At 42.0% G+C, this 16,403-nt stretch overlaps 1 protein-coding gene across 1 annotated transcript in view; it reads right to left on the bottom strand.

Annotated features, from left to right (window-relative positions):
• Positions 1 to 2,480: 2,480 nt before the first annotated feature.
• The window catches only part of LOC132770413 (cytochrome P450 2J2-like), a 40,361-nt gene continuing 26,438 nt past the window's right edge, over positions 2,481 to 16,403 (bottom strand). Inside the window, exons 8-9 of the mRNA XM_067466103.1 lie at positions 11,718 to 11,859; positions 2,481 to 2,785 (exon numbers count right to left, since the gene is read on the bottom strand). Of these exons, the coding sequence (XP_067322204.1) occupies positions 2,598 to 2,785; positions 11,718 to 11,859 (330 nt within the window). The 3' untranslated portion in view covers positions 2,481 to 2,597. The remainder of the gene's footprint in view (positions 2,786 to 11,717; positions 11,860 to 16,403) is intronic.

Genomic DNA, 16,403 nt, shown 5'->3' with positions numbered 1-16,403 from the left:
AGCTGCGAACCTACATCTTAAAGGGGATTGCAACCCTGTCCAGCACAGGCCGTAACCCTATGCCCTGTTCAGCCGTATGACTGACCAGGAGCACCTCTGTCTTGTCTGGATTCAATGTCAATTTGTTCGCCCTCATCCAGACCAAAACAGCTGTCTAAATGCAAAAGATCATAGAATCATAGAATCACAGAATCAAAGAGTTGGAAGAGATCTCTTGGGCCATCCAGTCCAACTCCCTGCCAAGAAGCAGGAATATTGCATTCAAATCACCCCTGACAGATGGCCATCCAGCCTCTGCTTAAAAGCTTCCAAAGAAGGAGCCTCCACCACACTCCGGGGCAGAGAGTTCCACTGCTGAACGGCTCTCACAGTCAGGAAGTTCTTCCTCATGTTCAGATGGAATCTCCTTTCTTGTAGTTTGAAGCCATTGTTCCGCGTCCTAGTCTCCAAGGAAGCAGAAAACAAGCTTGCTCCCTCCTCCCTGTGGCTTCCTCTCACATATTTATACATGGCTATCATATCTCCTCTCAGCCTTCTCTTCTTCACGCTAAACATGCCCAGTTCCCTAAGCCGCTCCTCATAGGGCTTGTTCTCCAGACCCTTGATCATTTTAGTCGCCCTCCTCTGGACACATTCCAGCTTGTCAATATCTCTCTTGAATTGTGGTGCCCAGAATTGGACACAATATTCCAGATGTGGTCTAACCAAAGCAGAATAGAGGGGTAGCATTATTTCCTTAGATCTAGACACTAGGCTCCTATTGATGCAGGCCAAAATCCCATTGGCTTTTTTTGCCGCCACATCACATTGTTGGCTCATGTTTAACTTGTTCCCCACGAGGAATGAATGTGCTTTTATATGTACATAATGAGATCACTCAGAGACGACTGCTCGAAGACTAAACACAAAATTGATTTGTGTTTCGTATACATTTATACACATATGCTAAAACTCAATTGTATACAACAGTTTTAATAATTTTGTACATGAAACAAAGTGTGTGTATATTCAACAATCAGAAAGGTACCCACGTGGACAGTTTTAGAGAGTTTTGAAATCTGGAATCAAACATATGTTCAACCTGTAGTAGAAAGCTTTGTGTTTACTGCCACCTAGGGATATATTTTAACTTTATGACCAAAAACAGACATGTCATGGAGTTTATTTATGCCTATATCTTCCTCTAATGAAGTGCCAGCACTCATTTAGAGTGGTCTTCATTTTGATAGCAAGTGGCCTGAAAATCTCATGCTAGGGGTATGGAAACAATTTTTCAAATTCCTCCACCCCAGCCATCCTATAAACGAGTGGTTCTCAACCTTCCTAATGTCGCGATCCCTTAATATAGTTCCTCATGTTGTGGTGACCCCCAACTATAAAATTATTTTCATTGTTACTTCATAAATGTAATTTTGCTACTGTTATGAACTGTAATGTAAATATCCGATATGCAGGATGTATTTTCATTCACTGGACCAAATTTGGCACAAATACCCAATATGCCCAAATTTGAATACTAGTGGGGTTGGGGGGAGGGACTGGTTTTATCATTTGAGAGTTGTATTTGCTGGGATTTATAGTTCATCTACAATCAAAGAGCATTCTGATCTCCACCAATGATGGAACTGAACCAATCTTGGCACACAGGACTCCCATGACCAACAGAAAACACTAGCAGGGTTTGGTGTGCATGGATCTTGAGTTTGGGAGTTGTAGTTCACCTACATCTGTGGACTCAAACAATGATGGATCAGGACCAAATTTGGCACAAATACTCAATATGCCGAAATGTGAATACTAGTGGAGTTTGGGGGAAATAGACCTTGGCATTTGGGAGTTGTACTTATTGGGATTTATAGTTCACCTACAATCAAAGAGCATTCAGAACTCCACCAACGATTGAATTGAACCAAACTTGGCACACAGAACTCCCATGATTAACAGAAAATACTGGAAGGGTATGGTAAGCACTGACCTTGAGTTGTAGTTCACCTACATCCAAAGAGCACTGTGGACTCAAACGATGATGGATCAGGGCCAAACTTGGCACAAATACTCAATATGCCCCAATGTGAACACTGGTGGAGTTTGGGGATAATAGACCCTAACATTTGGGGAGTTGTAGTTGCTGGGATTTATAGTTCACCTACAATCAAAGAGCATTCTGAATCCCACCAACAATAGAATTGGACCTAACTTTCCATATGTAACCCAGATGACCAATAGAAAATACTGTGTTTTCTGATGGTCTTTGGCGACCCCTCGGACACCTTCTCATGACCCCCCCTCCCCCCCTCCCGGGGTCCTGATCCCCAGGTTGAGAAACACTGCTATAAACAGTCCCAAGTTTTCCTCCAGCCATGAAATTAAACACAAGTAAACAAGAGCAACCAATGAGAGGGTGCGCCTAAGCTCTGTCTTAAATGAGAGTTGCATAATACATCATCCTGAAGTTATGATGAACTGGTGAACATCTAAAACATATTGATTTGAAGAAACAAGTGGGTCATGGCAGAACATTGGAGAACTGGTAGAAGAATGATGGAGAAATGTATAGTAATAAATAAGCCACTGTGAATAAATTTTCATTCATTTTATCATAAACTACTCCGGGGAATAGCACAGAGTTTATAAGGGTGCGGATGCATTGATAGCCCGACAACGGGATCTTGATTGAGTTCCTTCACTCCTTCAGGAAGTTGAAATCTAAATGTTCTCATCAGGTGGGTGAAGAAAAGGAAGAGCTCCATCCTTGCCATCTGTTCTCCCATGCAAGTTCGAGCCCCTGTGAGCAGAAAGAGAAGAAAATGAAATAGAGCCATTCCACAAGCTCTTGGAGATCTCTGTTTGGTAGGCCAAGGCAGACCTTCCAAAGTCTCCTACCCCCACATTTCATAATCATAATCATATAATCTTCTATAATTTCTTCTAATCTTTTGGATTGGAATATCTCAGCAGCCTACTTTTGTTCCAGGAACAGTTTTTAGCGTGTGCAATATCAAGTCTTTGGTTATGGAACCTCTAGATCAGTGGTTCTCAACCAGTGATTCCTCAGATGTTTTGGCCTTCAACTCCCAGAAATCCTAACAGCTGGTAAACTGTCTGGGAATTCTGAGAGTTGTAGGCCAAAACACCTGAGGACCCACAGATCGAGAACCACGGCTCCAGATCACGGGCTTGCATCCTAAATCATTGATTTGGGGCTCCTCTACACTGGCCCCAAACGCCAATTTGGACCAGAAGTCAATCCTGGATGTCCAAGAACTTTCGGTCTTTAACATGGGATAATTCGGATTAACTCAGTTTTACCCTACGTTACATAGAATTAGGGAACACTCAGAGAAGCCCTATACTTTGAGGTGATTATGGATAGCAGGGCCAGCCCTAAACCAAACTGGTCTGGTGTCCACATGGGCCAGTGCTGATGTCACCTTTTCCCTGCTCTCAGCAATGCAGGGAAATGAGGATGGATTGGGCCAGTGTCACTCTCCCATCACTGTGGCAGATGGTCAAAAAGGTCATCACTAGACACCTTTGCTCACCCACTGATTTTTGGGATTTTTTTTTACATTTTTGCCAATATTTTTTAAAAAAAATACAATAGGGATTTCTGGGACTTGAAGTTCAAAACAGTACCACAGGAGGGGAGGAGAATGGAGAGAACTAGCCCTGTGATTGGCTGAGAAACGTGATGTAGCTGGCTGCATTCAAGAACTTGAGCACCAGCTGTTAGGGTTTCTGGGAGATGAAGGCCAAAACATCTGGGGACCCACAGGTTGAGAACCACTGTCATAAGGCATGGTCTCTAGATCTTTGAGATTTTAGTTCATAGAATCATAGAAGCATAGAATCAAAGAGTTGGAAGAGACCTCATGGGCCATCCAGTCCAACCCCCTGGCAAGAATCAGGAATATTGCATTCAAATCACCCCTGACAGATGGCCATCCAGCCTCTGTTTAAAAGCTTCCAAAGAAGGAGCCTCCACTACACTCCGGGGCAGAGAGTTCCACTGCTGAACGGCTCTCACAGTCAGGAAGTTCTGACTGTTCAGATGGAATCTCCTCTCTTGTAGTTTGAAGCCATTGTTCCGCGTCCTAGTCTCCAAGGAAGCAGAAAACAAGCTTGCTCCCTCCTCCCTGTGGCTTCCTCTCACATATTTATACATGGCTATCATATCCCCTCTCAGCCTTCTCTTCTTCAGGCTAAACATGCCCAGCTCCTTAAGCCGCTCCTCATAGGGCTTGTTCTCCAGACCCTTGATCATTTTAGTCGCCCTCCTCTGGACACATTCCAGCTTAGAGTCAATATCTCTCTTGAATTGTGGTGCCCAGAATTGGACACAATATTCCAGGTGTGGTCTAACCAAAGCAGAATAGAGGGGTAGCATGACTTCCCTAGATCTAGACACTATGCTCCTCTTGATGCAGGCCAAAATCCCATTGGCTTTTTTTGCCGCCACATCACATTGTTGGCTCATGTTTAACTTGTTGTCCATGAGGACTCCAAGATCTTTTTCACACGTACTGCTCTCGAGCCAGGCATTGTCCCCCATTCTGTCTCTTTGCTTTTCGTTTTTCCTGCCAAAGTGGAGTAGTTGTTCAACAACTCATCAGTGCTCTTCTGTGCACACTCTTCGGTGTTGTGTAACTACTCCTCTGTGCTCAGTACCACATGAGTCATTAAAGTTATGGAGTGTGTGGATGGGGACACGTTTGCATAGATGCAATCCATTGCGCAACATCGATATTCAGCAAAAGGGTGGTGTAGCACAACTATCACTTAAGCCTTCTTCACTGTGAGTCACCATATTGTAGAATCTCAGATGAGGTTAGTCCTTCCTAACCCAGAGCCAGTTTTGTAATGCAACAAAACGGTGAGTCATAATTCTGCAGGCAACTATTATTATAGCTGCCCTTCTCTTCCTACTAGTTTTCATTCATTTGGCTCTGTTCTAATTATTTGGCATTCAGTCTAATCTGGGATCCAAGGGGACATATAGTCTCAATGTTGACTAACCCTACTTTGTAGACTAGAAGAAATGTTTTGGGTGGAGAAAGGTCCAGCTTCCACTCCTAGAGCTTTTCCTTCCTGTTTGCTCACAGAGATTCTGGTTGTCCTCCCCCCACCCCCTCTATATATATGTGTCTGTGTGGGTGTGTGTAATGTTTGTTTGTGGGATTAACATAACTCAAAAACCACTTGATGAATTGACGTGAAATCTGGACACAATACACCTATCAGGTCAATGAGTGACCATCACTCATAAAAACACTGAAACTCACAGTGGAAGGGACTTAAAAAGCCAAAAAAGCAAAAAGATGCTACAGTGCATGCGCAAAAACGACTCCCCCTGGGAAACAAAGCACACAATAGTATATCCACACTCTCTTCCAGACTACAGCTCCCAGTATCCCCTAGACCAGGCCCTTTAGGAGAGGAGAATGATCCAAAAGCACTGCTTCCAAGTTGCAAGCCTTCTGCTCCTTGGATTTCTTTGAGAGCGTCTCAACTCCTGCATATTTCCAATTTCCTATTCCTGGACTGCAACTCTCAGCAACCCTCCAGATAGATAGATTAGATAGAGATAGGTTGGTTGGTAGATAGATGATAGATAGATGATAGATAGATGATAGATAGATAGATAGATAGATAGATAGATAGATAGATAGATAGATAGATAGATAGATAGATAGATAGATAGATGAGATAGATAGATGATAGATAGATAGATAGATAGATAGATAGATAGATAGATAGATAGATAGATAGATAGATAGATAGATAGATAGATAGATAGATAGATAGATAGATCAGGAGGATTGTAGGGAGTTGCAGTCCAATAATAGATAGAGAAGGAAGAAATGGGAAAAAGAGCAAGGGAAAGAAAAGAGGGGAGGAAAGGAAGAGGAAGAGAAGGAAAGAAGGAGAGAAGGGAAAAAAGAGAAGGAAGGAGAGAAAGAAAGGAGGAGAGAAAGAAAGAAGAGAAAGAGGGAGGGAAAGTTGGCCACAGCAATGTGTGGCGGATACAGCTAGTGTGTGTGTGTGTGTGTGTGTGTGTGTATATATATATATATATATTTCAAGAGGCAGCAGAGGGGGACTAGGACTAGGAATATTCGTTTTTAAAATAGGCTCAGGGTCTCTACTACGCTGCCAGTATATGTTATCCAGCTCCTTTAAACTTTTAAAAATACAGTAGAGTCTCGCTTATCTAATTTTTGCTCATCCAACATTCTGTATTATCCTATGCAGTCTGCCTTCTGCCCGGATCCACAGCTGTTTCAATACATTGCAATATTTTAGTGCTAAATTAGTAGATACAGTAATTACTACATAACGTTACCTTGTATTGAACTGCTTTTTCTGTCAATTTGTTGTAAAACATTATGTTTCGGGGCTTAATTTATAAAATCATAACATAATTTGACATTTAATAGGCTTTCCCTTAATCCTTCCTTATTATCCAACATTTTCGCTTATCCAATGTTTTGCCGGTCCATTTATGTTGGATAAGCAAGACTCTACTGTAATAGGAATCATAGAATCAAAGAGTTGGAAGAGACCTCCTGGGCCATCCAGTCCAACCCCATTCTGCCAAGAAGCAGGAATATTGCATTCAAATCACCCCTGACAGATGGCCATCCAGCCCCTGTTTAAAAGCTTCCAAAGAAGGATCCTCCACCACACTCCGGGGCAGAGAGTTCCACTGCTGAACGGCTCTCACAGTCAGGAAGTTCTTCCTCATGTTCAGATGGAATCTCCTCTCTTGTAGTTTGAAGCCATTGTTCCGCGTCCTAGTCTCCAGGGAAGCAGAAAACAAGCTTGCTCCCTCCTCCCTGTGGCTTCCTCTCACATATTTATACATGGCTATCATATCTCCTCACAGTCTTCTCTTCTTCAGGCTAAACATGCCCAGCTCCTTAAGCCACTCCTCATAGGGCTTGTTCTCCATTGATCATTAATGATCAATGCCAGGAGTGGTTCTCCACCTGAATTCCTCCAGATAATATTTGGAAATTTATTTGCAAGAAAAAATGATCATAGCAACACATAGCAATCCCCCATAATTAAATAGTGGTAGGATAATACTCTGGTGGTAAGAATCCTACCACCACGAAGTGTGTCATTAGGCTTACTCTTTAAAATAAATTTCCAATTTGAAGAAAACAAAATTGAATTTGAAATCAATATATGTACAGATAGTGTCTACTTAATGAGAAAACTGTACAAATTCAAAATGAAACTAGGGAGAAAGCAAATGAAAGAGATTTTATGATTCAATAGGTCAAAGAAAAAATACCAGAATTTATCCTATATCAAGCAAGGCATGTTGTGAGTGAATTGACTGGAGTTTTCTGGATATGGAATGTTTAGATTGGATTTAGCTTTGAAAAAGAGATGCAGTATAGCTGGAAATGCAGGAAGACATTTTCAGATTGTTGGACAGTGATCGTTCATTTTCACGTGGTGGGTTGAAATTCTCCAGATTACATGTATTTGAACGTTGTGATACTTGGAAGCCATTCCGGAAAGCATAAGGTAAAGGTAAAAGTAGTCCCCTGACATTAAGTCCAGTCATGTCTGACTCTGGGGTGTGGTGCTCATCTCCATTTCTAAGCCGAAGAGCCAGCGTTGTACGTAGACACCTCCAAGGTCATGTGGCCGGCATGACTGCATGGAGCGCCGTTACCTTCCAGCTGGAGCGGTACCTATTGATCTACTCACATTTGCATGTTTTCAAACTGCTAGGCTGGCAGAAGCTAGGGCTGACAGCGGAAGCTCACACCGCTCCCCGGAATCGAACCTGCGACCTTTCGATCAACAAGCTCAGCAGCTCAGTGCTTTAACCCACTGCGCCACCGGGGGCTCCTCCGGAAAGCATACATAAATGCAAAGCCTAATACAAAATGTATTCATTCATACATATTTTTTCAAGAAAACGTATTTTAAAATATCAACAGATCTTAGTATCATTGTTTGTTCATGATAAAAGGTGACAGTTTCCTTGTAATAATTAGAATAAAAGAAAAATAGCCTTAACTATTGGTCCCAGTAAAAACTCAATTATAATTCATGCAATAACTTCACAGTGGTCTTCAAATTAGTGGATTTTATTTTTCAGCCTTAGTGAAGTCATTGTATATGCATTTGTTATACCTTTCCTGCCACCTTGTGTCCAGAATGGTGAACTGTATGGTTTGATTTATCAATTTTAAAAAGTTATGATAAAATATCAGAATATTGAGCTGGAAAAGCCCAAAGAGAGATAGGCCAAAACTAACAAAATGAAGTTCAACGGGGACAAATGCAAGATACTCCACTTTGGCAGAAAAAAACGAAATGCAAAGATACAGAATGGGGGACAATGCCTGGCTCGAGAGCAGGACATGTGGAAAAGATCTTGGAGTCCTCGTGGGCAACAAGTTAAACATGAGCCAACAATGTGATGTGGCGGCAAAAAAAGCCAATGGGATTTTGGCCTGCATTAATAGGAGCATAGTGTCTAGATCCAGGGAAGTCATGCTACCCCTCTATTCCGCTTTGGTTAGACCACATTTGGAATATTGTGTCCAATTCTTGGCACCACAACTGAAGAGAGATATTGACAAGCTGGAATGTGTCCAGAGGAGGGCGACTAAAATGATCAAGGGTCTGGAGAACAAGCCCTATGAGGAGCGGCCTAAGGAGCTGGGCATGTTTAGCCTGAAGAAGAGAAGGCTGAGAGGAGATATGATAGCCATGTATAAATATGTGAGAGGAAGCCACAAGGAGGAGGGAGCAAGCTTGTTTTCTGCTTCCTTGGAGACTAGGACGCGGAACAATGGCTTCAAACTACAAGAGAGGAGATTCCATCTGAACATGAGGAAGAACTTCCTGACTGTGAGAGCCGTTCAGCAGTGGAACTCTCTGCCCCGGAGTGTGGTGGGGGCTCCTTCTTTGGAAGCTTTTAAACAGAGGCTGGATGGCCATCTGTCAGGGGTGATTTGAATGCAATATTCCTGCTTCTTGGCAGAATGGGGTTGGACTGGATGGCCCATGAGGTCTCTTCCAACTCTTTGATTCTATGATTTTATGAAAGATAGCAGAGTATGTAGTCACAAGAACTAAACAATATCCTAAATTTTTCTTGAAAAGGATTTCTATAAAATAGATGGTACATTGCCCAACATACATGTTTAGAACACATGGTGGAAATGTGAATCAAGAGATATTTTAAATCAGATTACAACTAGATCCAACTCAAATTCTACTGAGACTTCCAAACGAACAAACAAAAACCACAAATTTCAAGTGAGTAGATTACATGATTATTGCAGCAAGATTACTCTATGCACAAAAATGGAAAATGAAAGGATTGCCCCTAAAAAAATGAGTTTTAGAATTGGCAGAAATTGACAAATTATCTTTCTTAATAAGGCAGAAATCAGCTGATAACTTTTCAAAAGAATTGAACCATTTATATCAATTACAGAGAAAAATGGAAATGTCAAAATGTTAGTGGGTTTTGAAGATTGAATAAAATTAGGATAATAAAGGAATGAAGAAATTGCTTAAAATGATAGATTGATAGATAGGACGCGGAATAATGGCTTCAAACTACAGGAAAGGAGATTCCATCTGAACATTAAGAGAAACTTCCTGACTGTGAGAGCCGTTCAGCAGTGGAACTCTCTGCCCCGGAGTGTGGTGGAGGCACCTTCTTTGGAAGCTTTTAAACAGAGGCTGGATGGCCATCTGTCAAGGGTGCTTTGAATGCAATTTTCCTGCTTCTTGGCAGAATGGGGTTGGACTGGATGGCCCATGAGGTCTCTTCCAACTCTAGGATTCTATGATTAGCAAAATAATAACAATATTTCCATACAGGGGAAAATTATTGACTTAAAATGTATAATGGTACTTATATTGCTGAAAAAAATTAAGAAATATTATTAATAATAATAAATTTATGACAAAAACAATAGGAAAAACTCAGCCATTATCAGGACCTCAAAATTAAACTGCAAAGGCTCTGGCATAAACTAGTACAGGTGGTCCCAGTGGTCATCAGCACACTGGGTGCCGTGCCAAAAGACCTCAGTTATTGGAAACAATAAACATTGCCAAAATCACAATCTGTCAACTGCAAAAGGCCACCTTACTTGGATCCGTGCCAATCATTCGAAAATACATCACACAGTCCTAGAGGCTTGGGAAGTGTTCGACTTGTGATTTTGTGATACGAAATCCATATAACTCGCTTGCTGTGACATACTGTGTTTTTGTGTCAATGTATAATAATAATAAATTTACAAATTATGTAATTACACTAAAACTATCATCACTCTTCATCCTTATCTATGGTTAGAGACGATGGGAGTTCTGGTCCAAAAACATTTGGTGTGCCACATTGCCCATCCTAATTTAATCAATATTTTCCATCAATATTTTGAAAAAAACCAAAAAAGTGATGGTATGGATTGAAATGACAAGAAAAGAAACTCCATCTAAATATTTTAAATAATGTGTTTACTGTAGTAAGTGGCAGTGAAATAGACTGATTACATTGCAAAGTTTAGGGTTCTTTCTTTGGAGTTTGGGTGAGGGTCTTTCAGTGGTGCTATAATTGTATATTCTGCACTGACAGGGACTACATGCCCTTGTAACACTTCTTAGCTCTAAGATTCTGTATCTTGGGTTGTTGCAGGTTTTCCGGGCTATATGGCCATGTTCTGGAAGCATTCTCTCCTGATGTTTCGCCTGCATCAATGGCAGGCATCTCAGAGGTTGTGAGGTCTGTTGTTCCAACAAACCTCACAGCCTCTGAGGATGCCTGCCATAGATGCAGGTGAAACGTCAGGAGTGAATGCTTCTAGAACATGGCCATATAAGCCTGGAAAACCTACAACAACACTGTGCTGGTACAGCTGTACCAGGAGCTCCAACTTTATTTTCTTTCTGTTATCTGTTTGCAGTCATAGGGCAGGCCTCCGGTCCATCATAATTAAGCTTTGGTTCCGCCCCTTGTTCAGGGCTCTGGGAGGGAAAGGAGCTATTTTTTGGGGCAGTCTCTCATAAGGAAGCTAAACTATAGGACGTAGACCAGCTCGTTCCGTAGAAAAGCTTCTTTTCTCAAGAGCATCCGGGGAAACAGAAACAGAAATTCCAGGGAAAAAGTCCCAAGGCTCTGGCTGAGAGCTCACAGCCTCTCAGTCTCACAGCAATCAGAGGGAAAACAGCCCTGAAGTTTTCAAAGAATTCTCTGAGGGAGGACAGCACTACAGATCCATGGAACTCCAGCTGAAATATCTACAAGCCTTGGCTGGTAGGTCTACTCGATACCCAGACGCATTTGGAATCGGTAGTAGGACCCACACCGATGAGGCATAGATAGTAAACAGCCTGGGAGAGGTTAAATAGGGTTTTTTCCTACAGAGAAAGTACAGTTAATCAAAGTCAGGTGCCAGTCCACTAAGGACTAGACTAAGAAAGCCTCGAAGTGTTGTTTTAACCATTGAAGATTTGTTGTTTGTTCCATAATAAAGACTTTGTTGTATCATTAAAGACTCTAATGACTTCAGAAAAATCCCTGAGAACCTCTCTTTGAGGCGCCTTGGCTTCCCGCTGGGCTTAAAGTATACGTCCTATAGAAAAGACCGCTGTTACAGGCCCAGAACAACCACAGTGATTCCATCCATGGAACCCTTCGACAATATTCTGTAACTTAATTCCATACTTACCTGCTCCAAATGGCAAGAATTCTTCTCTGGTGATGAATTTCCCTTCCTTGTCCAAAAAATGGTTTGGGTTGAATTCATTAGGCGTCTCCCATTGCTTGGGATCACAAAGAACAGAATTCAGATCTGTAACAACAAGGGTTTTCTGAAAGAAAGAAAAAGTTGATTCAGAATACACCTGTGCCGGCATGCTTCATGGTCTCTCAGACTGGATCTACACAGCCCTATATCCCAGGATCTGATCCCAGGTTAGCTGCTTTGAACTGGATTATATGAGTCCACATTGTCAGATAATCTGGGATAAACTGATAACCTGGGATCAGATCCTGGTATACAGGGCAGTGTAGATTCAGCCTTAGTTGGAGCTAGTAGCACCTATGTCAGTGATAAATACAGGCTTTACACACCCAGCTCTAATTAGCTTCCCGGATCAGATAGGATCAGGTGCCATTAGTAAATCCCTTGCTTTAATCCAGTGTTTAGCTAATTTTGGTCTCCTAAATCCCTCAATCTCTGATCCCTGAGGCGCCTGAGAGTTGAAGTCCAAAACACCAGGAGAACTAGAGTTTGGAAATCACTGCTTTCATCGGTCTCTGAGGAAATGAAACTGAATTCCAGCAAATGGGACATTTGAAGAAGTCCCATTTGAGGGGAAGTCTTGATTACTGGAAAGGCACATGGCCTTAATGGTCCAGTTTAAGCTGATCTAGTGATCATGATCTCAGGCCAGCCTCATGGTTAGGCAATATAAGGCAAGTGTTTTGGATATAAGATGCTATTTATTTGTCATGTCAGGACAACCAGTCAAATTATATTACATTTCTAACAGAACAAAACAAACAAACAGACAAAACGCATAATTTGCAAACTTGGTAGTTGATTAAATGTCCTTTGACCAGTATCTGGCCACTTGGAGTGCCTCTGGTGTTACTATAAGAAGATCCTCCATTGTGCATGTGGCAGGGCTCCGGTTACATTGCAGCAGGTGGTCAGTGGTTTGCTCCTCTCCACACTCGCATGTCAAGGATTCCACTTTGTATGTAAGAGTGGAGGAAAGAAACCGTAAAATGTCAAAGGACAGAGCTATCTGTGACATAGGTCTTCCTTGAACTTCTGAAGTAACCATCTTATCTTTCATCTCGGGCTGAAGTATGCTTTGGGGCAGTGGTTCTCAACCTGTGGGTCCCGAGGTGTTTTAGCCTACAATTCCCAGAAATCCCAGCCAGTTACCAGCTGTTAGGATTTCTGGGAGTTGAAGGCCAAAACATCTGGGGACCTACAGGTTGAGAACCACTGCTTTGGGGCAATCCTGCAGCTAAAGTATACAGTGTCCCCATACTTAACAACAGAACTGATACCAAATGAGAGACTCTCCCCTGGGCACACAGAGGACTGGGCGACTTGGAAGGCGCTGAACAGACTGCGCTCTGGCACCACGAGATGCAGAGCCAGCCTTCAGAAATGGGGCTACAAAGTGGAATCCTCGACATGCGAGTGCGGAGAAGAGCAAACCACTGACCACCTGCTGCAATGCAACCTGAGCCCTGCCACATGCACAATGGAGGACCTTCTTGCGGCAACACCAGAGGCACTCCAAGTAGCCAGATACTGGTCAAATGCATTCCATGGGGAAAAGGTGTCTCAACTGAAGAGTTATCAATACACCTTGTATATATTTATTATTTATTTATTAATTTATTTGGGGTATTTGTACCCCACCCTTTTCAACCCCCCCTTGGGGGGGGGGACTCAGGCCGGCTTCCAGTAAAACACAATAAAATACTAATCAAAATCAATAATTTGCCTACAAGTAAAACACAATAAAATACTAATCAAAATCAATAATTATGAATAGTTAAAAACATTATGTTAATACAATAAAGTCTACTAAAAAGAGAGCCAGACTGGTGGCCATCATCCTGACAAGTTCTGTAATTGAAGGCTCAATTAAGCTTGTCCATAAACCGTGTCCATAGCAATTGTCGTCATTTTCATTGTTAAGTCTGCAAAATTACCCAAAGGTCTGATCCCACATCCACGTTTTTTCATTTCTTTCTAAAAGAGAGGAGGGATGAAGATGACCTAATTTCCCTGGGGAGTGAATTCCTCAGGCGGGGGCCCACCACTGAGAAGACCCTGTCCCTCGTCCCCGCCAACCGCATTTGTGACCGGGGTGGGGCTGAGAGCAGGGCCTCTCCAGAAGATCTTAAACTCCTAGGTGGGACGTAGAAGGAGATACGTTCAGACAGGTATCCCGGGCCAGAACCATTGTATCCACAACAAATTAATTTTTTTCAAAATTTAATTATCACAGAGACAGAAAGTGAGGAGAAATCTTTTAAACAGGGGCACATACAAACACCATAGGGGTGTTAACTCTTCCCTATGCTATCCTATATATATATATATAGAGAGAGAGAGAGAGAGAGAACCCAGTGGCCTAGTGGTTTAAACCACTGAGCTGCTGAACTTGCTGACTGAAAGGTTCATGGTTCAAATCCAAGGAGTGGGGTGAGCTCCTGTTGTTAACCCCAGCTTCTGCCAACCTAGCAGTTTGAAAACATGCCAATGTGAACAGATCACAAGGTACTGCTCTGGCAGGAAGGTAACAGTGCTCCATGCAGTCATGCCAGCCACATGAAGGCCTCTACAGACAACGCCATATCTTGGCTTACAAATGCAGATGAGCATCACCCTCTAGAGCAGTGGTTCTCAACCTGGGGGTCGGGACCCCTAGAGGGGTCATGAGGGGGTTTTAGAGGGGTCGCCAAAGACCATCAGAAAACTCAACATTTTCTGTTGGTCATGGGGGTTTTGTGTGGGAAGTTTCACCCAATTCTATCATTGGTGTGGTTCATAATTCTCTTGATTGTAGTTGAACTATAAATCCCAGCAACTACAACTCCCAAACGTCAAGGACTATTTTCACCAAACTCCATCTGTGTTCATATTTTGGCATATTGAGTATTCATGGCAAGTTTGGTCCAGATCCATCATTGTTTGAGTCCACTGTGCTCTCTAGATGTAGGTGAACTACAACTCCAAAGCTCAAGGCCAATGCCCACCAAACCCTTCCAGTATTTTCTGTTGGCCATGGGAGTTCTGTGTGCCAAGTTTGCTTCAGTTCCAGTGTTGGTGGAGTAAAGCATGCTTTTTGATTGTAGGTGAACTATAAATCCCAGCAACTACAACTCCCAAATGACAAAATAAATCCCCACAACCCCACCAGTATTCAAATTCGGTCCAGTGATGAAAATACATCCTGCATATCAGATATTTACATAATAACAGTATCAAAGTTGCAGGTATGAAGTAGCAATAACAATATTTTTTTGCTTGGGGGTCACCACAACATGAGGAACTGTATTAAGGGGTCGCGGCATTAAGAAAGTTGAGAACCACTGCTCTAGAGTTAGACATGACTAGATTTAATGTCAAGGGGCAACCTTTACCTTTATTTATACCTATACCTATACCTATATATATGGCTGGAGTTAGGGCGCGATTGGTGGGGATGAGGGAGAGGGCCTTTTCGGTGGTGGCCCCTCGACTCTAGAATTCACTCCCTAAGGACATCAGACTTTCCCCAATGCTGGCAGTCTTTAGGAGGAGCCTGAAAACATGGCTGTTCCAGTGTGCCTTCCCAGAAAAAGGAAAACTCTTAGCAATATGTCCTCAAATGCACTTTAATACTGACTTAGGATTGTCTGCGCGCCCTTATCTTTCTCTGAAAACCCTATTCTAATTTGCCTTACCTTGTTCATACCCAGCACTTTTTGATTTTAAATTTGAATTATTACATTTGGCCCAGCCATAGGTTTTTAAATGCTGTACATTTGATATTGTTATTGTCTATTTTTCTGTTTTTGAGTTATTTTAACTGTTTTGTATTGATTATTGTCATTGCTTTTGTTTATTGATGTATTGTGGGCTTGGCCTCATGTAAGCTGCACCGAGTCCCTTGGGGAGATGGTAGCAGGGTACAAATAAAGTTTTATTATTATTATTATTATTATTAGTTATACTTTAAAAGTACCTGTTCAGACTTACATACAAATTCAACTTCAGAACAAACCTATAGAACTTATCTTCAGTTCTTGTGGGGTTTTTTTTTCGGGCTATATGGCCATGTTCTAGAGGCATTTCTCCTGACGTTTCGCCTGCATCTATGGCAAGATTCCTTAGAGATGAGGTCTGACCTCACCTCTGAGGAAGCTTGCCATAGATGCAAGCGAAACGTCAGGAGAAATGCCTCTAGAACATGGCCATATAGCCCGAAAAAAACCCACAAGAACTGAGTGATTCCGGCCATGAAAGCCTTCGACAATACATAGAACTTATCTTATTTATAACTTGGGGGCTGCCTTTATCCAAAACATGGCAGGTCCTTTAGGATGAGTAGCAAATTTGTGTTCTAAAATGGATAGAAGTTCTCTTTTGAAATTTCTACCTTTCAAGTGAAGAAGGTGGGAAAACTGGAAGATACGGCTACTGTGAGCACTTCCCTCCTCATGTTAATCATATAAAGTTTTGATTTCTAAAAAAAAAAAAAAGCAACTCAGGATTTAGCTGACTATTCTGAAAAAGATAATGGACCTCTGAAGTTGGCATACATTGGATGAATATTATTTATCATCAGGCCATTTTCAGTTGTTTGGATTGTAGATTTGCATCCAGACCATATTGGGC

Source organism: Anolis sagrei, chromosome 3 (assembly GCF_037176765.1).
Source record: "Anolis sagrei isolate rAnoSag1 chromosome 3, rAnoSag1.mat, whole genome shotgun sequence".
NCBI lineage: Eukaryota > Metazoa > Chordata > Lepidosauria > Squamata > Dactyloidae > Anolis > Anolis sagrei.
This window is presented reverse-complemented; position numbering and strand designations above follow the sequence as displayed.